The sequence below is a fragment of the Myotis brandtii genome, unplaced genomic scaffold (assembly GCF_000412655.1).
Source record: "Myotis brandtii unplaced genomic scaffold, ASM41265v1 scaffold902, whole genome shotgun sequence".
Lineage (NCBI taxonomy): Eukaryota > Metazoa > Chordata > Mammalia > Chiroptera > Vespertilionidae > Myotis > Myotis brandtii.
The window spans coordinates 3,643,171-3,666,825 of record NW_005371709.1 but is presented as its reverse complement, the minus strand read 5'-3'; the positions used below and the strand labels follow the sequence as shown (position 1 = coordinate 3,666,825).

The following is a 23,655-nucleotide window of genomic DNA, read 5'->3' as shown; positions in this document are numbered from 1 at the left end:
GCACTAAATAAAGATATTATGTTTATAGAATTTAGAAATGTGTGAAGGGACACATTAAGATCAAACCTAGAGGGCACTCTTGAACTAGGAACTATGTCCACAAGTTGCCTATGAATAAAAAAACGTTATCAAACAAATTTTACTCAAAAGTACTTGTAAGAAGAAAGTAGAAATTGTGGGTAAAAATATTTCAGCTGATAAAAATTCTCTCCTTCAAAACTTATATTGAAGCAGATAAAACTGTAACACAACATTCCAAATTGAAATATTTTATAAAATATTCTAAAATCATAAATTCAAAAATTATGAACAAAAGGACAAAAAACAGGAAGAAAAATGCAACAACAGTTGAACGAATTCTGAAAAGAAAATAGCCGCTGGTGTGGCTCAGTCGTTGAGCATCGACACATGAACCAGAAGGTCACAGTTTGATTCTGGGTTAGGGTATGTGCCCATGTTGTGGGCTCGATCACCAGTAGGAGGTGTGCAGGAGGCAGCCAATCAGTAATTATTTCTCATAACTGATATTTCTATCTCTCTCTCCATCTCCCTTTCTCCCTCTGAAATCAATAAAAAAACATATTTTTTTAAAAAGATTAAAAAAAAAGAAAATAAAAAGAAAGACAAACCTGTCTCAGAAATTAAGAAACAATTACAGGATGCCCAAGGGACAACAGCTTCTGAGTGAAGATATGGAAACCACCAAGACAGAGAGGGGTGGGGGAGATTTTTAAAAAAGAAGTACAACAACAGGAGTGGTTGGAATGAAAGAGACAAAAAAGGTCCAAATGCATGTTATTTGAGTCCTTGAAGAAGAAAAACAAAACAATGAAACAGAACTATTCTTTGAGACTATAATTTAAGAAAACGTACTGGAAATAAGAGAAAACTTAAATCTATTTATTGAAAGGGCTTCCCTCTACCTGAAAAAATTGACCTGAAAAGCAACTCTGAGACATATTCTGGTAAAACTATTAAACTTTAAAAACAAAAAATGTACAGAGTTTTAGACTAAAATATCAAATTACAGATAAGGACAAGAAAATAACATTAGCATCAGGTAGAACAAGGCAATCCAGTGGAGCAACACTTAAGCTAAGGCTTTTATATCCAGCCAAGATTTCCTCCAGGTGTCAGGCTATGAAAAACAGTTTTGAATGTGCAAGAATTCAGGGAATAATGTAAACACTGTCCTTCCTGAGAATACAGTACAAGGTGAGCTTCATCAAACAAAAGAGATAACTGGGAAAGCCAGCAAAGGGAATGATGGAAAGCATTTAATATATTTAATTGTAGAGTTAGGACTAAAACAAAGGTGGCACAAACAGTATGTAAATATTATATATTCTGACAAAGGGTGCAAGTGGAAAAAATGGCAGGGGAAAAGAGAAAGAAAGGGAAATTGGCACTTTAATCTTGGATTGTTCAAACCGTCCCTAGTGTTCCTACATGATTGGGCTTGGATGCTCCCAAAATCTCTTTCCAAGTACTTTGTGCCATCTTGACCTCAGCTTTTATCCCATGCTCTGGTCCAAAGTAGCCTGTTACTTTGCACTCCTGGATGGATCTCATGTAGCACCAAGCCTTTTAGAGATCTCCCCTGGAGCCTTCTTCTCTCTCACTGTAGGGAGAGCAGAGGAGCCTATGGATCCTCGTGGCAATGAAAGGACAAGTAGAGATGAGATGGAGGAACAAAGAGGGAGATGCTTGAAAGAGAGGAGGGAATGGCAGGTCCTTCTGAGTAAGTAAAGAAAAAAGATCCCTGCATCCATAATTGTTGCAGTTATTTAATTAGCATATTATTAGGATGACAACTGTGCCTATTACAGGCTGAGGGCAGGATATGAGATTTTAAATGGCCAAACCTTGTTTGATCTGTATAATGCCTCTTCAGCAGACTTTCGATCACAGGCACCAGCATACCATGGCTTACAGTGAATGTCAGCTTCCTGCGAAATAGAGGGAATTGTTAAGCAAGAGATGGTCCTTCAAAGACACCATACCTTCTGTGCATGAATGACAGTCACATTTTGCCTAACTACATGTGAACCAGTATTTGTCATGAGTTTATGCTTCCTTTGATCAATCACAGAGTTATATAATTGATTTCCCCCCCCCATTTGGCCTTAGCTGCTAACCTTAGAAATTGCACATAAGAACTAAACCCTGCTAAATTCCTGAACCATTCATTCCTTTCTCCTAAATAAGTTATGATCTCCCTTCGCTTCCTTTGATCAATCACAGAGTTATATAATTGATTTTTTCCCCCCATTTGGCCTTAGCTGCTAACCTTAGAAATTGAACCTAAGAACTAAGTCCTGCTAAATTCCTGAACCATTCATTTCTTTTTTCCCAAATAAGTTATGATCTCCCTTTCCATTGTGATCTCACTGTTTTTGCTTTGTGGAGTGCTTAACAATTTCAAAGTGTTCTCACAAATGTTATCTTATTTGATTCTTGCAACTACTTTGAAGGCAAGGAGGATAAATGCTGTCATCCCTGATTTACATTTGAAAAAGCTTAGAGAGACTTGCCCAAGGACACAGAGATTCCCTGCTCTCTTTATAGACTATGCTGCTTCAGTGTTTTAGTATCATATGCCTCCACAGATCTTTCTGAGAAAATTACACAGTTTCAGTAGAAACTATGTGAGAGGAAGAACAATAGAAGGGAACATTTCTTTTCTAGTTTTGAAGAACCACAAATTGTTATTTAGGGTATCTAGAATACAAAATGGAACAACTGGAGAAAGGTCTTAATAACAGGAAAAAATGTATTCTGTACCCATCAATAAATGACAATTTAAAATACTCAAGCTTTACTCCAAACCCTCTCTTCTAAGAAGACATGCCATTTCTGCAGTTTACCGGTAACAATAAGAGTTCATTTCATACCTGTTCTGACACGCTGGAATTAGAGGAAAAGCTGGGTAATGGGCCATCCACAGTTGGGCTACCCCCTTCTGGAAACCCTAAAAGGGATTTGGAAAATCAATGGATCTCTGTTATTTCTTGAGCAGTAACTAAGCCCATACTTCAACACTATGGTGGTTGCTGCAGGGTACACACATACTGAAAAGTCACACACACCCCCAAAAGCCTTAAGAGCAATGGTTCTCAAAGCATAGTCTGAGGCTGCAGGGAATCCCCAAGATCCTTTCAGGGGGTTTTTCATGTCTTTTTCAAATACAAAGCTCCGTGAAGCCCAGTTTTCTTCATATACTTCAACCAGAAAAGTGTAGTGCAGTAGATTGAATGCAGAGGCAGATAGGAGAGTCCAGTTGTCTCTATTATTCCAGACATTAGAGCAGGGGTGGGCAAACTTTTTGACTCGAGGGCCACAATGGGTTCTTAAACTGGACCGGAGGGCCGGAACAAAAGCATGGATCGAGTGTTTGTGTGAACTAATATAAATTCAAAGTAAACATCATTACATAAAAGGGTACGGTCTTTTTTTTTTTTTTTAGTTTTATTCATTTCAAACGGGCTGGATCCGACCCGCGGGCCTTAGTTTGCCCACGGCTGCATTAGAGAGATTTAAACACATGTAAAACAATGCCACTCTCTCCATGAATTGCTTTTGTTTGGAAGATATAGTTATTTTTCATAAAAATATGTTATTTATGTTAACATGCAATGAGTTTAATGGATTACTAAATGTGTTTTAAATGTCTTTTAATGAATACATTCAATATCAATAGAAAGACATAAACTAAAGTTTTGGGGGTCTGATTTTAAGAGTGTTAAATGGTGCCATGGCCAAAATGTTTGAGAATTGCTGCCTTAGGCATAAATTCAGTCTAAGAGTGAAGACACATGAAATAGAGAAAATTCTTAGCTGGTGTTCATTCGTTCGTTCATTCATTCATTCATTCATTTATTCATGATTATGTGCATGATCAAGGCATTGGGATTATACAAGTCAACAAAACAGCAAAATGCCCTGCCCTCCTGGAGCTTAGTCATAAGTGCTATGGAGAAAAATAAGCAGAGAAGGGGGTTGGAGGAAGCCTCTGACAAGTAGTATGTTTAAATACGCTGGTCAGGGGAGGAAGGCCTCACCGAGGTGACACTTGGGTAAGATCTGCAAATGGAGAGGGAGGAGGCATGTCCTATCCCAGGAAAGAATGTTTTAGGCAGAAGGAGCAGTAAGTGCAAGGCCTGGCATGTGTGAGGAAGAGAGAGGGGGCACTGTGCCCAGAGTGCAGTGAGGAAAGGAGAGAGCAATAAGGGGTAAAGTCAGGCAGGAGGTGATAAAGGAACCAGGTTTGTGGGACCTGGTGGACCCCTGACATGACTTGAGCATTCACAAGCATGGTATGGGAAGCTTTTGGAGGTTTTTGAACAGAGCAGTAATGGGACCTGCTTGTCTTTAACAAGATCACGCTGGCTGCAGGGCTGGAAATAGAAGAGGGAAAGAGCAGAGAGAGGAAGCCTGTTCAGTATTCTGCACCCCAGGCAGGAGATGATGGTGGCTTGGAACAAATGGCATCAATGGAAGTAGTGAGAGTTGGATTCCAGATGTCATTTGAAGAAATAGCTGGAATGTGTTTAAAGAAAGCAGGTGATGAGGTCAGGGTGACCAGAGAAACCAGAGCTGTTCTTAATTAAAAGGCAAAGTCTGCAGGAGAAACGGGTTTAGATACAATGAGTGCTTCCGATAAAAGTGTCCAGACGTTCACAGGAGACAGCAGGATGTTCAAAGTAACAGGAGGGAGCAGGAGGGGCTTGCAGGCCCAGCAAGGTGGGGTCTGAAGGAGGGGCCTGCTCTAGGGGTTGGGGAGGAGCCAAGGATGGTGGGCTCTCCCAAGACACACAGTACAAGATGTGTGGTGGTTCCTGCAGTCTGGGCATTTGGAGTTCTAGGCTGACATTTTCAGAACTATAAATATGTACCAGTTCGGTTCTGTTTTCCACATCTTAGCTCATTTTGTCCTCACATCAGCCTTTTGTGGGAGGAGCTGTTAGACCCATTTTGCAGAGGAGGCCCATCTAAAAAGAGGTTCTCATTGCCGCCATTACTCTCTTCCCCCATACTCTGCTACCTTGCTATGTTTTTCTTTATAGCACGTTAGCATTTATTTGATGTTATGTAATTTATCTGGTTGTTTATTTTTTCCTGTCTGTCGCCTCCAGTAGAATAGAAGCTCCATAAGGGCAGGGACTCCGTTTTATTCGCTATTGTTATTCCCTGTGTCTAGAACAGCGCTTGGTACATGGCAGATGGCCAATAAACACTAGTATTTACCAATTGAAATAATGACTTTGGGTTGGAAACAATAAAAGGTATAATAAAGCTTTACACAGTAAAACATAGAATTTCTATAGCCCAACTATTTTCACTTTGGGTTCAGAATTTAAAAAAAATTATATTTAGTATAAGTTTCATGTAAGATGAATACAAAATTAAATTACAAGCTAAAGATCTGATTTCTATTCAGTATAAATCCACAAAATTTTCTGGTATATAACAATTATTTTTTGTATTTAAATTTATTGAATCTTGATTATTTTGGAATATTTTCCAAATTACCCATGTAAGGTAGGATTTTTTTTCCCCCTACATTAAATAGAAAGCAAATCAAGGTTTGGGCAGTAATGTTCTACAGGCCTAACTTACCTGATTCATATATTTTTAGGGTGATGTAATGTTTGCCTTGGGAAAATTATCCAGATATTTTCCAAATCTTTTCAGGGTACCTTTTGTAGATCGATTTTGTGATCATTAAAATGTATGTTAGATTTAATTTAAATAGCTATTATTTATTGAGGACCTTCCATGTACCAAGCACTATACCAAGTACTTTCTATAAATTGTTTTAATCTTCTTTTTCATCTAAAAATGAAAAAGTAAAAATTATCTCAAATCTATCTACTTTTCAAAACAACTCTATGAAAAATATTCTTGGCCCCATTTTACAGATGAAACAAGCTGAAGGGGAGACCAGGATACTAAGATCCTCTAGTTGGAGGTGGCAATGTTGTGTTAGAACCCAGGTGACTCAGACAGGAAGATCCAGCCTGAACTATTACCTGATATTACTCTTCATGACTCCATAGTACTTACTTGGCAGAGGTATGGGTTTTTGGTGGACTTGTCTGAAAGGAAGAATTTAAAAATTAATTAAAGGGCAAAGCACAGGTGAATAAGTTTGACTTTCTGTTTACAGTGAATTCTCTATGAACACTCCCATCACCAAGGAATCAACAGGAATTGCCAGTGAAACAGATCTAAAGGTAGGAGAGGCACCAAAACCTTCAAGATAAGAAAAATTGTTCCCTTTACTTTTGAAAAAGGAGGAGCCTTGACTAAGGCATTATATTTTAGTTAATTCCAATAGTTAACCTGAAAATTAGGTCTCTGAGGTTCTAAGCAGTTCTTTTATTTTTATTTTTTATTTTTTTGGTGTCAGGAGTGGGATATATTAGGTCTCTGAGGTTCTAAGCAGTTCTTTTATTTTTTTATTTATTTTGGTGTCAGGAGTGGGATACGAAAGCAGTTCTTTTAACGTTGTTACCTACTTAAAAGCTGAACACCCTTTAAAACTTAATTGCAAAGCAATGACATGTCAGATCTTTACCAAGCGCCACAAGCGTGTGCCACTGTGTGGTGTAACCATGTGGGCATTAATGCCTGCAGCGACAAGCGGAAGCTCATTTTTAAAGGAAACGATTCTTACTTCTGGGCAGGAGGAAGCACTGGTGACTGCATAGCTTCTTGTCTGTGACTAGACCCTCGGTGGCGTTCAGCAGGTACAGGTTTTTCTGTATCAAGAAAGTGCTCATATTGGAATTAGAGGGAAATGTCCGTCCCCGTGCCCAAACCTAGCAGTATCAACCGATAGGCACTGGATGTGGTCAGATGTCTTCCGATGAACATATTTTCACCAGGATGCTATCTGTTTGTGCACCTGTCAGTCTGGTGATGTGTTTGTGCCATTAGACCAGGACTTTCCTGCTCCCCAGTGTTACAGGCATACCCTACTGTGTGATTTCAGGCAGGAGACAGAGATGAGCAAGTTTTAGCTACCTACCTTCTGCTTTCTATGTGGCCCACACACAGGTGTTACCACATTAGTCTTCATTAGTCATAAGATGCGACTATAAGGAATTTCTTAATGATAAGTGGTAAAATATGACCTTTTAAAAATGATCTACTCTTTCTGAAAAATTAATTCAGCAAATTCAAGGTTATCTCGATAGCAATGTTCATCTCTCGTACATTTCACCATGCTTTCTTGAGGGGGAGAGGAAGAGGAGGAGTTATAACTAGGGAAATGGGCACCACCCAAAATGTAAGAAATTTATGTTGATGCCCATCGTGAAATTGCAGCTGAGCCATTAATAGGTGTGATTATAAATTATGTGATGCTTTATCCTCCCTTGAGTTTGATCTAGGGCAGGGGTGGGCAAACTTTTTGACTTGAGGGCCACAATGGGTTCTTAAACTGGACCGGAGGGCCGGAACAAAAGCATGGATGGAGTGTTTGTGTGGGAATAAAAGTAGTAAGATTCTAAGCAGTCCTGGGTGTTGTGTGGTGCACTGAGACTCAGCCTTGGACCTCTGACGACCGTGCTTCAGGTTTGTGGCACATTACTCTGAGCTTCCATGGAGGCGTTTTGTTCACAACCTAACAACTTGGTAGTTTCAGAAGGAGAAACAATGAACCCATTAGGTCCCCACAGCCTTTGATCACACCTGCTTGACCCTGCTGTCCTGGAGGCTGCTCCCCATTTTGGGTTTGGATGGCCATTGCTATGGTCTTGAAATGAGTCACTAAGGAGATGGCATGCCAACCTCCTGCACTGGGAACCCTTTGGGAATGAGGACATCTGAGCTGCATAGAACATGCCATGAGCTCTTGCTGAGGACAGCAAGGAATGGAAGGACGGCAAGGCGAAAGTATCAACGGAAAGGCAGACGAAAGCAAAACATCAGAAAGAGAGTGATACTTGGAAATAGCTCTTGGGGGAGAAAAGATGTGTCAACCAATGTAAAAGCCTATTGAAGAAATTAATGATTAGAACAACTAAACAGACAGGGGAGTTGTAATGGACATTCAGAAAATGTCCACTGTCCATCCTCAAAGAAACCAGAACACTTTATGTAGATCTGCCCATATTAACTCAGGAAGTGGTGAGAAGAGCACTCCCTAAGCTTTTAACAATAGTTAAAAGTGTGGAATCAGATGGGTGCAGAAATTTAACACTTATGTAGTATTTTAAATGTTGAGATTATGGATGATTCTTACTTCTTTCTGTTTTTCCCCCTAGGATTTTGCAAATACATTTTTTAAGTGGTAATGTTCTAATAAAAAGTAAATGTAAGGTTCTAGGGTTATGATAGAACAAAAAAAGGAAAGCATTTGAAGATGTATTAAGACAAACATTTGAACTCTGAAAACATTATTTTGAAAACTTAGCAAAAGGACTGGTTCACATCAACAGGTTTTTAAAAGTTTCATTCCTTAACCAAACAATTAGTCTAAGATACACAAGTGGCCCTTAGTTAGTCTTCCCACCAATGGAAGGCGATGGCACTGCTTCTGGCAAGCATACCTGTCAGCAAGCAGACAGGTTTGAGGTGTGTAGTCTGTAAGCCACCCCACAGATGCTTCCCAGGCAAGCTGAGGTCCTGACCACTGCTACTCACTACTCATTGCAACGGGAGGGCTACTTTGTTTAGAAAATTGAGTTGTGCCCTGACCGGTTTGGCTCGGTGGATAGAGTGTCGGCCTGTGGACTGAGGAGTCCCAGGTTCGATTCCAGTCAAGGGCATGTGCCTTGGTTGCGGGCACATCCCCAGTGGGGGGTGTGCAGGAGGCAGCTGATGGATGTTTCTAACTCTCTATCCCTCTCACTTCCTCTCTGTAAAAAATCAATAAAATATATTTTTTGAAAAAAGAAAATTGAGTTGCATGTTTACAGTTACCTTATAAATAATGACAGAATTTAGAAAGACATTTATATAGAAATCCTCAATTAAAAGGAGTTTTAGGGCCACACTCCTCCTTTAAAATAAGATAGATTTACCTTCACAAACACTTGAGGCATTCTGTTGAGAGGCAAGAGGAGTCTATTAAAAAAAAAAGGCAAAGATATTCAATACAGTTGAAGGTGGAAATAAAAGTCAAAGCAATATTATTGAAACAAGTATTTGAGGAGAACATTTCTCTGATGCAAAGCCATTCTTTTAGTCATAAAAACAACAATTAGAATGCACAGTCTCCAGTCTAAGCTTTGCATTTAAGTGACAACTCACTGGAGGTGTCTCATGGGAGGAGCAACGTGATCTTGGTGTTGGGCCTTCCCTGCTCTGTCAGTGGGGTTGATGGATAGCAGGACCCCCAGCAGCTGCCGGGCAGTAGCACTTGTGCAGTGGGAATCCAGCATATGGCTTTTGTCTCAGGACCCACTGTCTCAGGGTTTGGTGGCTGATTATAAATGTCAGGCTACAGAGTAGATACCAGGTCAAGGTGGGCTTTCTTGAGTAGTGGACTGCTCCAGGTTCCCTTTGTTCTGGCCAGAATTTGAATTTAGTCAGGCCTGTGTGTGCCTGCTACGCAATTGCCAGGTCCCAGCCAGAGGGTTGGAAATGGACACAGGGGAACCCCGAGGGGAAGACAGATGTTAGGGGAGGCCGACCCTGGCGGCTGATCTGCCAGGGCTACTCAGTAAAGCTGCCGGGGTCCAATGAAGATGAACTCCCAGGCAGCATCTTCCCAGGCTCACTGAGAATTCCGAGTGTTTCTAGGACTGCCCAGACAACACCTTCAGGGCTAAGATTTCTGTGTTCACCTTTGCTGGGAGCATTGTCAACTTTAAATAAGTGGATAAGAATAAATACTGGGAAATAGGAAGTGTGCTTAACTGCAACAGTAACTTACCGTCTTCAGTGTTGTAGCTGGCTTTTTCCTGGGGGATTAAAAAAAAAAAAGATTGGCTTTGTTGCAACATGAAAAGATAAAGTAGAACTATCTGCTTATCATTTTCTTCTCAAATTTAAATTAGAGCAATGAAAGTGGTACAAGTGTGTAGGAAGGTCTCCTGGAAGGGCGGAGAGGGAGGAAGCAGGATTCAGTAGTGCCACGCCCTCCCCACCCCGCCCCGCCCCGCCCCACACACACACATAGGATCCACTGGCAGATGGCAAAGGGGTTAATTGGGGATAAACAGGAGCACCAGTAGCCAGGGAGTCTGCATAACTGAGCTCCTATTCCAGTTCTGTTACTAATTACTCTGTGACTCAGGCCTCTCTGTCAGCTGTGAGGCCACTGTTGGCTGTGAGGCCACTTGGAGATTTAGTTTCCTCATCTGTAAAATGAGGACCAGACTCAGTGTTTTCAATGTGCACAGCGTCCTACCCTCCGCCAACAGCACCCAAGGCTACTGCTTGGGGATGGAGACTGGAGATAGGGTGGCCATGCAGGTGAGGTTGCAGCTGGCACCTCCTCATGCCAGCTTCCGCCTGCTTCTAGGTGTCTGTTCTTTACTAAACTTCTGCCCAGGGTTTCATTCCGAACAGAGAAATCCAAGACCAACACAAGTTTGATCATCACTGTGGTTTGTGGTCCTGCAGGTGTGCTCTTCTGGACGGAAACAGTGGAAAGGCACCCTCCACCCCGATTCCCTTTGTGGCTCCATGCAGGCCCTGCTCATAGCAGTGGTGGGAACATCCACTCCCATCTCACAGATCCTTGTCTGTGGCAGGTACTCACCCGGCCCTGGGCAGTGGGGACGGCACAGCCGGTAACGAAGACGACTTAGTGTCCCAGGCCCCGCTGCTTCGACCTGCACAAACATGTACACAGGTCAGTCTCAAGTTCTGAATCTGGGGCTGATGGTCACAGGGAGGCTGGCCTTAGGGGAGGCTCAGAAGTACACATATTTATTATTTTCAGTAAAGCATGTATTGAAGCTATTGGGGAAAACCTTTTAGGCCAGCGGTTCTCAACCTGTGGGTTGCGACCCCTTTGGGGGTCAAACGACCCTTTCACAGGGGTCGCCTAAGACCATCGGAAAACACATATATAATTACATATTGTTTTTGTGATTAATCACTATGCTTTAATTATGTTCAATTTGTAACAATGAAAATACATCCTGCATATCAGATATTTACATTATGATTCATAACAGTACAAGATTACAGTTATGAAGTAGCAACAAAAATAATTTTATGGTTGGGGGTCACCACAACATGAGGAACCGTATTAAAGGGTCACGGCATTAGGAAGGTTGAGAACCACTGTTTTAGGCAAAGGTGATGAAACATTTTAATAAATATCCACTTATTGGCTCAGAACTAGGATGTAAATTAGGGACTTCGTCATAGATACAGAGAACAGATTGATGGTTGCTAAAGGGAAGGGGTTTGGGGGAATGGGTGAAAAGAGTGAAGGGATTGAAAAGCACAAATTGGTAGTGAAAAAATAGTCATGGGGATGTAAAGTACAGCCTAGAGAATATAGTCAATAATATTAACATTTCTAAGTAACTTCTCTTTTCCCCCCTGAGACAAACCCAGAGTCCCTGATTCTGTGGGCTCAGTGAGAGCCACACAAGGAGTCCTATGGGAGGGAGCCAGGAGCTCACACTTGCAATACATGCACACCAGAGGTGCCTAGAGATGAGGCACAGACCTGCCACTCCTGATCCACACCAGTGGATATCGCTCATTCATAATCACACAAGCACTGATACCTGCACCTCACTTCACATTCTTAGATACTCATTCATTCACCTGACTTCTCAGGGCTTTTGCTCATTGCACAAACAGACAAATTGAGACAAGTTAAGCTACTGTCATCATCTAATTTCTGAGGTCACAGAAGGGACCCAAAGGGCCTTGTCCACTGCACCCCATTTTCTCCTGCCCAATCCTAAAGATAGTCAGTCAACAATCACTATGAGGGAAGACGATGAGACAGGCAGCGCTTCACCACTGGGGCAGAGAGCAGGCCTGGAGGCGGAGAGGCCAGAAGCTAAGCCAGCTCCCCTCAGCATATCCCGGGCCTCCTCTTAGGCCCATGTTCGCCTGCCTGCACATTACTGCTCAGTGAGACAAAAAGCCTATTTATGAATTAAATTGAACTGGAAAAAATATTTTATTAAGAACCTACATTTATAAGTCCAGAATTCCTATTGGACTTAAAGAGGATACTCTGTAAATGTAGGTTGGACCTACCCTTAGTCTATGTTATTTTGGTTTGCGAGACAAAGCACACATAAGTAAACACTGCAGTAATAATCAATTACCAAGAATTCCTGAGGACCTGGTGTGCAGGAAGCATGTGAAGGCTCTATGTTAGGGGCTGGGGAAGAGGGAAGAAGTAACGCTAGGCCGCTGCCCTCTCAGAATTTACAACAGGAGAAAACGTGTACCTCATGCCACCTCATCTGATAGGACCACCTATTCTAAACACAGAAAAGAAAAGGCCTCAAAAAGTATTAAAAATAGAGATCTTTATGTTTATTCTCATGCACTTGACCAGAGACCTTCAGGCTTTCCCACAGAATCCACCTGCTCTTTCTCCACACACAATTCTTTTTTTTCTCAATTATAGATTACATTCCATATTATTCTGTATTAGTTTCAGATGCACAGCACAGTGGCTAGACAGTCACACACTCTAAGAGTAGTCCCTCCCCTGCCCCAAGCACCAGCTGGCCCCATACAGAGCCTGGAAGATATTATTGTCCATATTCCCCTTGCTGCAATCCGCACCTCCGTGACCGCTCTGCAACAGCCAACGTGCACCTCCCAATGCTGCCTTCTACACGCCATTCTTATGTAGGGCCCATTTCCGTAACGCTTAGCGGCACAGAGTGGATGGTGTTGATTTCATGAGCTGCCTCCCCGGCTCCCTATAAAGGAATGCCCCCTCCCAGGAGGTTCCTACTTACATGTCACCTGACCTAGATGTGATTTTCAAAAAGAGACTACATCTGGAATTTGTAACATTGCGCGTGACAATAAACTGAAATATCATCTGAGTATGTAGTATGAGTCCCACTATGTTTCCTTAGCTACTGTATCAAATTGATAGCGTTCTTCAATTTCTTCATAGCTGAGATTGACCTTAAAATACATTTGGTTAGGCCATGGCAGAGCAGCTCCGTTGGTTGGAGCATAGTCCCAATACACCAAGGTTTTGGGTTCAATCCCCCGCCAGGGCACATACAAGAATCAACCAATGAATGCAGATAAGGAAACAACAAATAGATCTCTTTCTCTCTAAAAATCAACCAATCAATAAAAATACACTTGGCTACTCATAGATTTTAATGAAGATTTTGTGGAAGAGGAACAAAAACCTTGCCTGAAAAATAAGGAAGTGTAAAGAAGGTCTAAGTCAGAATTTCCTCCTAGGGGTTCTCCTTAACTACCAAGGGCTCATGTGGCCTGGGTTCATTATCATTGTCACATCTGCTGCCTGGCTTTCTACGCAGCTTCCCTCTTCATATCTCCAAACAGCCTGCCAACGTCTTCCTTCCCCTTCCCTCCTTATAAATAACCTCTGCGATCAGATGGGAGGACAGGCCCATTCTCCTCTGGTGGTGCGGAGGACAGACTGGTGGAGACCTATGGTCTTGCATCAGGAAGACAAGGTTCTAGTTATTTCTCTGCCAGAAAACTGGCTGGGTGACCTCTTACAAGTCACTGTCCCAGTTTCCCCTCTGTGAAACGGGGACACCACCACCTACCTTACTTAACTCAGAGTTACTGTGGTAAGATAATAGGACAACTTTAAAAAGGTATATATTTTTATTGGTTTTTATAGAGAGAGGAAGGGAGGGGGGGAGAGAGAAACATCAATAATGAGAATCATTGATCGGCTGCCTGCTGCACGCCCCCTACTAGGGATCGAGCCCACAATTCATTGATCGGCTGCCTGCTGCACGCCCCCTACTAGGAATCGAGCCCACAATCCCAGGGATATGCCCTTGACCAGAATCGAACCCAGGACCCTTCATTCCACAGGCTGACACACTACCCACTGAGCAAAACCAGCTAGCAGGATAATCAGACAACTTTAAACATGTAAAGAATTAGCCAAATATAAAGTAACATTGTTGGAAAGGGATTAAAAGTATTTGAGGTTTAAAAACATTATGTTAACTAAAAAGAGCCAGATGGAAAAGACTACATATTTTATAGCTCCATCTACATGAAATGTCCAGAAAAGACAAATCTATAGCAACAGAAAGCAGACTGGTGGTTGCCCGGGACTGGGGGTGGGAACAGCATTGGCCATGAATGGGCATAAGGGATCTTTTAGCTTTGAGGTGGGCATGAAACTTTCTAAAACTGGATTGCAGTTATGTTACAAAACTCTGTAAATGCAATGATTTACAAAACTCATTGGATTGTATGTGAAAAATTATAAGTCATAAAGAAACTCAGTAAATATGATTATTGCTGTTTTTGTGTTACCATCTTGTTATCCACCACCACAGTACCTGAGCACCGTACCAGGTACTTTGAATGTGCCTTCTCTAAGCCTCACTTAATATCCAGTGGAGCAAACCGAGTCTCAGAAAGGCTACCAGGCAGGGCTGGGTTTAAACACCAAGGCCATTTGAGTTTAAAGCCCAGGCAGCACTTTCCTTTCCAGCCAGGGCCTCATAATGCTACTCTGGGGCATGATTTGGTGAGTGGAATCACTTGCTGCTTCTCCCTCTATTGGGGAAAGATTAGTGAAACAGAGGTCTGTTTAAAAATAAAAATAATTAATAAAAAAGAAACAGAGGTCTGCTTTTGTGGATGCTCATGGAGGATGGAGCATGACTCTTCTATTTAAGGGCCAGTGACCCTTTCTGCTGCGCTGGGCCTGAAGTCAGACCCAGGGCCACGAATGGATAGGACAACCTGGTACCCTCCTCACGGCCAGTAGCTCCCCTTCCCCAGTCCTGACAAGCAAAGAAGTCTTCAAATATTGCCAAGTGTCCATGGGGGGGTGGTGAGGGGAGGGAGGGGCAAAATCACTCTCAGTTAAGAACCAAGTTCTTGGTTGGAATACTCCGAGGAATAATTTGGGAATGTGCTAGAAGGAGACATGTCCAAAAGCATAATGATAAAAGTGAAAACTAAGTTTTGTTTTAATTGTATTGAGGAAAATATTATGTTAATAATGATATAACATTGCAGGCTTTGGACAAGCTGGTACTTACCACAGTTCCTCAACTAAGAAAGTAATGTACCCTTAGTTTTTCCTTATACTACATATATTTTATGCATCATTCTCTTTTTAGTTTTACATATGACGTTGGTAAGTCTCCATAATTCTTTTCTTTTTAGATTTTTTAAAATTGAATTGATTAGGGTGACATTGGTTAATAAAATTATATATATGTTTCAGGGGTACAATTCTATAATATCATCTGATTTTCCCTAATTCTTAATGATTCCAATGTTGGCATTCTAAGCCCTTGGGATTTAACTGCCTTTTAGCTGTTACAGAAACCACATTATCATTAGGGGCTTGCACACCAGCTGGAGCCGCCCTTACTACTCTCAGGCACGGCATGGACTCTTGCAAAGATTTAATTGAAAAACTTCAGGACAATTTTGGCGATAGGTAACATTTAGCTTACATATTAGCAGGGAATCGTAAACTCCAAAACTCCTCCCGTTTTAGGAAATAAGAACATAGACTGCTTTTTAATGCTATTTACTTAGAGAGGAAGTTCAGAAATACAAGCCCTGTTTACCCTCTTCTGACAAAAGTTACAAATCAGTCAGAGGTTGCAGCACCTTCTTCTAAATGCTCATTTAGAGATAAATCACTGTGGGTGTGGGCCTTTCAATTTGTTTAGAGCAGTGGTTCTTAACTGGGAGTGATTTTGCACCCCCCACCCCCTAAACACACACACACACACACACACACACACACACACACTTGGCAATGTCTGAAGACTTCTTTGCTTGTCAGGACTGGGGAAGGGGAGCTACTGGCATCTAGTGGGCAGAGACCAGGGATGCTGCTAAATATCCCACAATGTACGGACAGCCCCCAGAGCAAAGAATTATCCAGCCCCAAATGCCCATACTACTGAGGCTGAGAAACCCTGATTTGGAGGAAAACTTTATATGAAGAGGAAGATACACAATTGCTTCCTGAGATATGTACAGGATGCTCTGCCAAGACTGTTCATGAATTTAGTCAGGTTAAACTAGGGGATCTGAATAATAACAGTGATAAGTAACACAGAACTATCATTTTAGGAATGTGATTCATATGTCTTTACCCATTTAATTCTCACAATACCCCTAGGTGTAAGTGGCATTTTCTCCTCCATTTTTCAGAGGAGGACACTGAAAACCAGCAAGGTTACTTAGCTTGTTTGAAGTCTGGTATATTGTAAGGGTCAGAGCCAGGACCTGAGCCTCTGGCTTTGGAGTTTGTGCTCAGCCCTGCTCAGGGCTTCTCAGTGTGGAACACACAGGGGAGGGAGAGCCTGCCACTGCACCTAACTCACTATGTAACCCCCAGCAAGCACCTTCATAGCCATCAAAGAACCAAAAGCGACATTAACCAGAGGCAGCAACATGGTGTGGTACTTGGACAGAAACACCAAGCTGAAACCTTAGCCCTTTCATGATGTCTATCGGGGCACTGTTGGAAGCTTTGAAAGGATAACAGAGGGTAGGTTATTCAAAGACACACGCAAGTAGTCTAATCATTCAAATGATCTCGCTTCCTCCTTCTCCTGTACTTTCTCCTGTCTGTATCCAACAATCATATAATCAAGACGTTATTTTCTTGTTCAGGTTTAGTTTCTTCATCTGATGCCTCTAGTATTAAAATACACCTACACTAGATTAATAGAAAATGAACGAGTAAGTCCAATGGGCTAATGCCCTCTTGATGGTGCCATGTGATTCTTTAAATACTATCGCTAGTGTTGGGGACTCAGCCACTCTCACAACCAACTGACCCATCCACATTTCAGCACCTACTCTGAGCCAGTTGTGTGTAGGCCCTGGAAACACAGCTGTGAGCAAGACTTGACACTGATTTCTTATAGGAGATAGAGAGAGAGAGAGAGAGGGGGCTTCTGCTATCATTTATTTAGATATACAAGTGATTATTTCTTAATATTTGATCTCAGTTGTTTATCTTATTTGCAATAGATTAAAAACCAACCCACCAAATGTAATCATTCCATTATTTTAAAAAACAGCACATCACACATATACTTTACCTGAAGCCGTCACTGGAGGAGGGGCTGGCTTCAAGGAGTTACTTGGCTTGGTTGATCTATTCACCATGGGAGCTTAAACACACAAATATGCACAGAATGATTATAGATACAGTCCACTGAAGGGGATTCACACTTATGGGAAAATGCATTGTGGAAATGATGGGTCAGACCAGAGAGTTTGGAGAGAATAGGAAACATACTCACTAAACCTATAAGCCATTAAAAAGCCTCCTCAGAAAACAACAACAACACACCGTTAGAATGAATATATTAATGATTAAAGGAACAATGAAATATTTTATGATAGGAATTTTGTTAACGTGAATACTGGCTTGGAATTCCCTTTGCCAAACTGGAGGTGTAGGAGATGAATACTTTTTTTTTTTATAAATTAGTAGAAGTGTATTGAACCTAATAGTGAAGGGGCCACATTAGTAGCCCTACCCTCCCTGCCACAGCAACCCATACCATTTCTTTTGTATTTTCAGGATTTGTTTGGGTGGAGATGTGTAATATGTGTTTATTTTCATGGTGATGGGTGGCCAGGAATTCAGGTGGGTCTTCAAGCCGTTGGTGATGTGTAGGGAATGCAGCAGAGGGTTGCGACGTAGTGGCGGCGTGAAAACTGAGCACTGCTACTCTAGAGTTTATTAGCCGAGTAATGTTCCTTGAAGAGATATCCCTCACACAGGAGTATATTCCTCATAGTGACTATATCCAGGGTAAGCAGGCGCTGTTCCACGGAAGGTACGTGGCACTGGCTTTTCAACATAATTTGTTTGTAATTGCATTTGTTATTTTCTGAAGCATTTACAAACAAAATGTTCCTGAAATAGCACTAAATTTAAAGACTCAGGATACAGAGCATATTTCAGTCTTTCATATTTTTCAGGCCTCTGCAGAAATTGTGCCTGGTGCAATATTTGTAAGGCCAGCATGGTGGCTTGTGACTTTGTGAGTATTAGGTTTTATGAGAAATCCATTTCAGGTGAGGACAGCTAATGATAAGCACCTAGGTGCTTTCATAATTTAAGATGGGAAGAGGACGGAGGAAGAAGGGAAAGACTATGAAATTCAGAGATGGCTCACTCAACCTGTCAAAGCAGGCAAATGCTGTGGACACAGACGAGAGAGGCCTGAGCACCATCACTTCTGAGCCCCGTAGTGCTTGCTACCAAATAGTCTCATATACCCCCCATCAACTGGTAGCAATGTTCAGGTGCTTAAGACTACAAACGCTTGCCTTTTTCAGACGGGAGTGAGCTGCTTTCTGTGGGATGAATATAGTTTTCATCTTCATCTTCTACAGGGACCACATAATCAGCCTAAAAGAAATGCAGAAGTGAATGAGAAGAATGCTGTACATTCATAGGCTACTATATGGGAAGAAGTGATTTAAAAATATCTTTACTGAGATATAATTTATATACCATTAAATTTCCCTATGTAAAGTGCATAATTTAGTGGTGTTTTTTTCTTTTTTTAAAATTTAGTGGTTTTTAGTATAGTTGCAGAGTGTGAAACCATCACTGTAATCTAATTTTAAAACATTTTCATCACCCCAAAAAGGAATGCTATGCCCATTAGTCACTACCCATCTCCCCGCTTCCCATGACCTAGTCAACCAATAATCCACTTTCTGTCTTTAATATTTGCCCATTCTGGACATTGTGTGTAAATGAAATCATACAACATGTAGTCTTTTGTGACTTCTTTCACTTAGCATAATATTTTCAAGGTTCAACCATATATAGGATATATCATTGCTTCATTCCATTTTATGGCCAAATAACATTCCATTGTATCAGTGATTCCCAAAGTGGGCGCTACCGCCCCCTGGTAGGCGCTGCAGTGATCCAGGGGGGCGGTGATGGTCACAGGTGCATTTGGGGGCGATGAGTAACTGCTATTAAAATTTAAAAAAAATTAATTTCCAGGGGCTGAGTAATATTTTTTCTGGAAAGGGGGCGGTAGGCCAAATAAGTTTGGGAACCACTGCATTGTATGAATATACTATGGTTTGTTTATTCATTCATCAGTTGATGGACATTTGAGTTGTTTTCACTTTTTGACTATTATGAATAATGTTGCTATGAACATCCATGTACAAGTTTTTATGTAGGTGTACATTTCTCTTGGGAATATGCCTAGAATTCCTGGGTCACGTTGTAGCTCTATGTTTAACTGTTTGAGGAGTTGCCAAACTCTTTCCCACTAGCAATTTCTCCACATGCTCATCAATACTTGTTGTCTGTCTTTTTTATTATAATTATCATCATGGATGTGAAGTGGTATTAACTATGGTTTTGATATGCATTTCCCTGATGGTTAATGATATTGAACATCTCAATTTCTTTGACCATTTTGAATTGGGTTGTTTGTCTTTTTATTATTGTGTTGTAAGAGCTCTTTAAATGTTCTAAAAATAAGTCTCTTATCAGATATATAATTTTAAAAAATGTTCTCCTATTCTATAAGTTGTCTTTTTCCTTTCTTGGTGGTATCATTTGCAGCACAAAAGTTTTAAATTTTGAAGCTCATTTAATCTATTTTTGTTTTGTTTTGTTTCTTGTGCTTTTGGTGTTGTGTCTAAGAAATCATTGCCTAATCTAAGGTCATAGGTGGAGGAATGAAAGCTAGGTGGGGCGGGGCAGGGCAGAGAGGCAAAGGAGAATAAAGGCAGGAAACAATCTTACAGAGGAAAGAGAAGATCTCAGGAAACCAGGGGAAGAGAAAGAGGATAATAAGAGGGGCATGGAACCAGTATTGATATTGTACCATATGCCTCCAGGGATTGAAAATGCAGCCCTAGCCAGTCTGGCTCAGTGGATAGAGCGTCGGCCTGCAGACTGAAAGGTCCCGGGTTCGATTCCGGTCAAGGGCACATGCCTGAGGTTGTGGGCTCGATCCCCAGTGAGGGGTGTGCAGGAGGCAGCCTATCAATGATTCTCTCTCATCATTGATGTTTCTATCTCTCCCTCTCCCTTCCTCTCTGAAACCATAAAAATATATTTAAAAAAAGAAAATGCTTACAGTAGGTCATATATGCCATTTTTTAGAGAAAGAAAACTACACCCTTTCAGCATAACATTGGAGAGTTAGAGGGTGGCAGTGAAGGCACAAAGTGGCTAGTGCTGGCCAGAGAGCAAGGATGGAAGGAGGAAGACACGCCCGGTCCAGACTGTCCTGATGCCTCCCTCCCATCCCACACCATATCCTGCCTTCCACTAGGTCTGGGAAGCCATCAGATGGATTTACTTTACCTCATCCTCAAGATCCTTGGGTTTGGGTGGGACTTGAGGTTTCTGCAGAGACATCGAGGTGGGCATAGTGGAGGCCAGCCTCGCCTTAGCTGAAGGCCAGCTGGGTTTACTGGGAAGGGTCTTGTTCAAGGGTGGAGACTGCCTCTGGCTTGATCGGTTGTCTTGAAAGGAACAACAAAGCATGAAATGAAAGGGGCTCTGGGTCATTCCCTGGAAGGAAACCACTGAGCTCTAGAAAGTATAGAACTTCCAGCACCTAAATAGCCACAAATGAATCAGGGCATTCCTTAAAAGAGTGAAATGACATGTTAGGTAAAAAGTTTCAACTGCCCATTGACTTACATTATAAAAAGTAGAAGAAGATCCTCATAAAAAACATCCTCCCAGGGGAGAGAGAGAGACCCATGGGCTCAAGAGAGCTGAGAGCCCAGGACCTGCCCACCAGGGGGCATGATGACCTCAGCAGCATGAGGGTCTAAGAGGGGTGCTCCCTCATGGTTTCACACGCTCCATGAACCTTAAGGGCAGAAATTCTCACTCCCACTTACACACAAGAACCACATGAGAGCTTTAAAAAATGCCAAGGCCCAGGACCCACCCCAGACATAACTGATCCTACTCTACATGTTTGACCTTGTAGAGTAGGATCTAGCATTATAGATTTTTAAAGGTGCCCCAGGTTATTCTAAGGTGTATTCAGGGTGGCAACTGCTCATCTGGGTGAACCTACATGTTCCCCCCCCTTAATGATTTCTCTCAAATCATGGAGAACTCATGAGTTCCCCCATCCAGGACTGTCCTCACACAGGTATCAGGGAAGCAGTCTAAGCTCTGAAGCCAAATGGCCCTGAGTTTGGTCCCCTGCTCTGCTGCTGACTAGCTGCACTCCTCTGGGCTAGTTGTTATTCAATCTCTCTGGGACTCACATTCCTCATTTTTAAAAAAAACTTTATTGTTGAGATTATTACAGATGTCCCTCTTTCCCCCCCCCCCCCCCCTTTCTCCTTCGCCCCATCCCAGGCCTTCACCACCCTATTGTCTGTGTCCATAGGCAATGCATATCTGTATATAAGATATTTGTTTAATTTCTTCCTACCCCAACCACCTACTCTCTGAGAATCGTCAGTCTGTTCCATTTCCATGCCTCTGATTCGATTTTATTTACCAGTTTATTCTGTTCATCAGATTTCTTGTTCATTTATTTTGATTCAATTGTTGATAGGTATGTATTAGTTGCGATTTTGTTGTTCATATTTTTGATCTTTTTCTTCTTCAAGAATACCCTTCAACATTTCATATAATACTGGTTTGGTGGTGATGAACCCCTTTAGCTTTTTCTTATCTGTGAAGCTCTTTATCTGACCTTCAATTCTAAAGGATAGCTTTGCTGTGTAGAGTAATCTTGGTTGTAGATCCTTGCTATTCATCACTTTAAATATTCCCTGCAAGGATCTCATAGTTTCTGTTGAGAAATCAGCTGACAGGCCTATGGGCATTCCCTTGTAGGTAACTAACTGCTTTTCTTTTGCTGCTTTTAAGATTCTCTTTTTGTCTTTAGCCCTTGGCATTTTAATTATGATGTGTCTTGGTGTGGGCCTCTTTGGGTTCCTCTTGTTTAGGACTCCCTGTGCTTCCTGGACTTGTAAGTCAATTTCTTTCACCAGGTAAGGGAAGTTTTCTGTCATTATTTCTGTCAAATAGGTTTTCAGTATCTTGTTCTCTCTCTTCTTCTGGCACCCCCCATAATGGAATGTTGGAACACTTGAAGTTGTCCCAGAGGCTCCTTACACTATCTTCATATTTTTGGATTCTTTTTTCTTTTTGCTCTTCTGAGTTGGGTGTTTTTTGCTTCCTCATACTTCAAATCATTGATAAAATTCTCAGAATCCTCTACTCTACTGTTGAATCCCTGTATATTATTCTTTTTTTTCAGTCAGTGTATGCTTAATTTCTGACAGGTCCTTTTCCATTTTTTTAAAAAAATTTCTAGAAAATTCTTGAGTAACCTTATAACTGTGGTTTTGAACTCTATATCCAGTAGTTTGCTTCTTCCATTTCTTTCATTTGTGACATGTTTTTTGTCTCTGCATTTTTGTCTGCTTCCCTGCATTTGTTTCTATGTATTGGGTAGAGCTGCTAGGTCTCCTTGAGTTGGTAGAGTGGCCTTCTGTAGTAGGTATTCTATAGGGCCCAATGGCTCAGCCTCCCTAGTCACCTGAGCTGGGCACTCTAGATGCACCCCTTTGTGGGCTGTGAACACAGTCTTATTGTAGTTGAGGCTTGATTGCTGTTGGTGTCACTGGGAGGAATTGACCTCCAGGCCAATTTGCTGCGAGAACCAGCTGTAACTACAGTGGGAGAGCTGCTGTGCTGGAGACACGCCTATGGAGCAGGACTTGCTTAAGTGGGACTTTGGTGCTCACTGAGTCTGCCCCTTGAGTGTGTCGCTTATGGATGTGTAGTTGTAATCTGGTATGGCCTGACATTGACCAGTGGATACACTGGCTCTTGGGTGTCCAGGGAGGTGTAAAGTCAGCCACTGCCTGGGGCTACACAGCAAGAGCTACAGAGAGATCTGAAGATTCCTTCTTTTTGTATCGGGTTTGGAAGTGCCCAGATGAGGCCCAGCTGTGAAGCAAGGCAGGCTGGTGCTGGTGCCAGGTCTTGGGCCTTTTATTGATAGGTTTAGGGCTCCCTGACCCAGCTGCAGCTTGTTTGAGAGCAAGGTCAGGTCATTTATATGCAAAAGCCACTGCACACAGCTTGGATGGGGTTGTAAATTGGATGAGGTGGGGTCTTAGGGAATCACCACAGCGGAGCAAACAGAAATGGCTGCCAGCATAAGAACAATGATCCCTGTGAGCACCTCCGTCTGGAAGAAAGCTTCCCCAAATTTCTGCCCCAATGCCAGACAATCCAGTTCCTCCTCATATGTGTCTGTGTCCCCCAAAGCCTCACCCTGGTGCTGGAGCTCAGAGGAAGCAGGACCTTGTAAGTTCAGTTTGTGCCTTTTAAGAGGAACAGCTGGATATCCAGCAGCCTCTGTGTCAATGAGCCCCAATCCCCACTGGTTTTTACAGCCTATAGGGACTTCTTTTCCCAGCTCTGGGACCCTGGGTTGGGGGTCTGGTGTGTGGCTGGGATCCCTTGCTCCTCCGGGCAGCCTCTGCCGAGATGATCTCCCT

General features: G+C 42.0%; 1 protein-coding gene and 1 long non-coding RNA gene across 7 annotated transcripts in view; one reads left to right on the top strand and one right to left on the bottom strand.

The window, feature by feature from the left end:
* The window catches only part of BLNK (B-cell linker), a 72,801-nt gene that overhangs the window by 5,207 nt on the left and 43,939 nt on the right, over nucleotides 1–23,655 (bottom strand). For all 5 annotated transcript variants that reach the window (XM_005885428.2, XM_005885426.2, XM_005885427.2 and 2 more), the window contains 10 exons: nucleotides 20,471–20,631; nucleotides 18,451–18,532; nucleotides 17,208–17,279; nucleotides 10,718–10,790; nucleotides 9,887–9,914; nucleotides 9,033–9,075; nucleotides 6,680–6,764; nucleotides 6,067–6,098; nucleotides 2,895–2,971; nucleotides 1,866–1,949 (listed from right to left, as the gene is read on the bottom strand). In XM_005885428.2, coding sequence (XP_005885490.1) covers nucleotides 1,866–1,949; nucleotides 2,895–2,971; nucleotides 6,067–6,098; nucleotides 6,680–6,764; nucleotides 9,033–9,075; nucleotides 9,887–9,914; nucleotides 10,718–10,790; nucleotides 17,208–17,279; nucleotides 18,451–18,532; nucleotides 20,471–20,631 — 737 coding nt within the window. The remainder of the gene's footprint in view (nucleotides 1–1,865; nucleotides 1,950–2,894; nucleotides 2,972–6,066; nucleotides 6,099–6,679; nucleotides 6,765–9,032; nucleotides 9,076–9,886; nucleotides 9,915–10,717; nucleotides 10,791–17,207; nucleotides 17,280–18,450; nucleotides 18,533–20,470; nucleotides 20,632–23,655) is intronic.
* Nucleotides 3,531–23,655, top strand: part of LOC102253677 — a 46,170-nt gene continuing 26,045 nt past the window's right edge. The window contains exons 1-3 of one of the 2 annotated variants that reach the window (XR_001360465.1): nucleotides 3,531–4,563; nucleotides 6,170–6,236; nucleotides 10,579–10,693. This is a non-coding gene — a long non-coding RNA (uncharacterized LOC102253677). The other variant, XR_001360466.1, reaches the window with a different exon arrangement.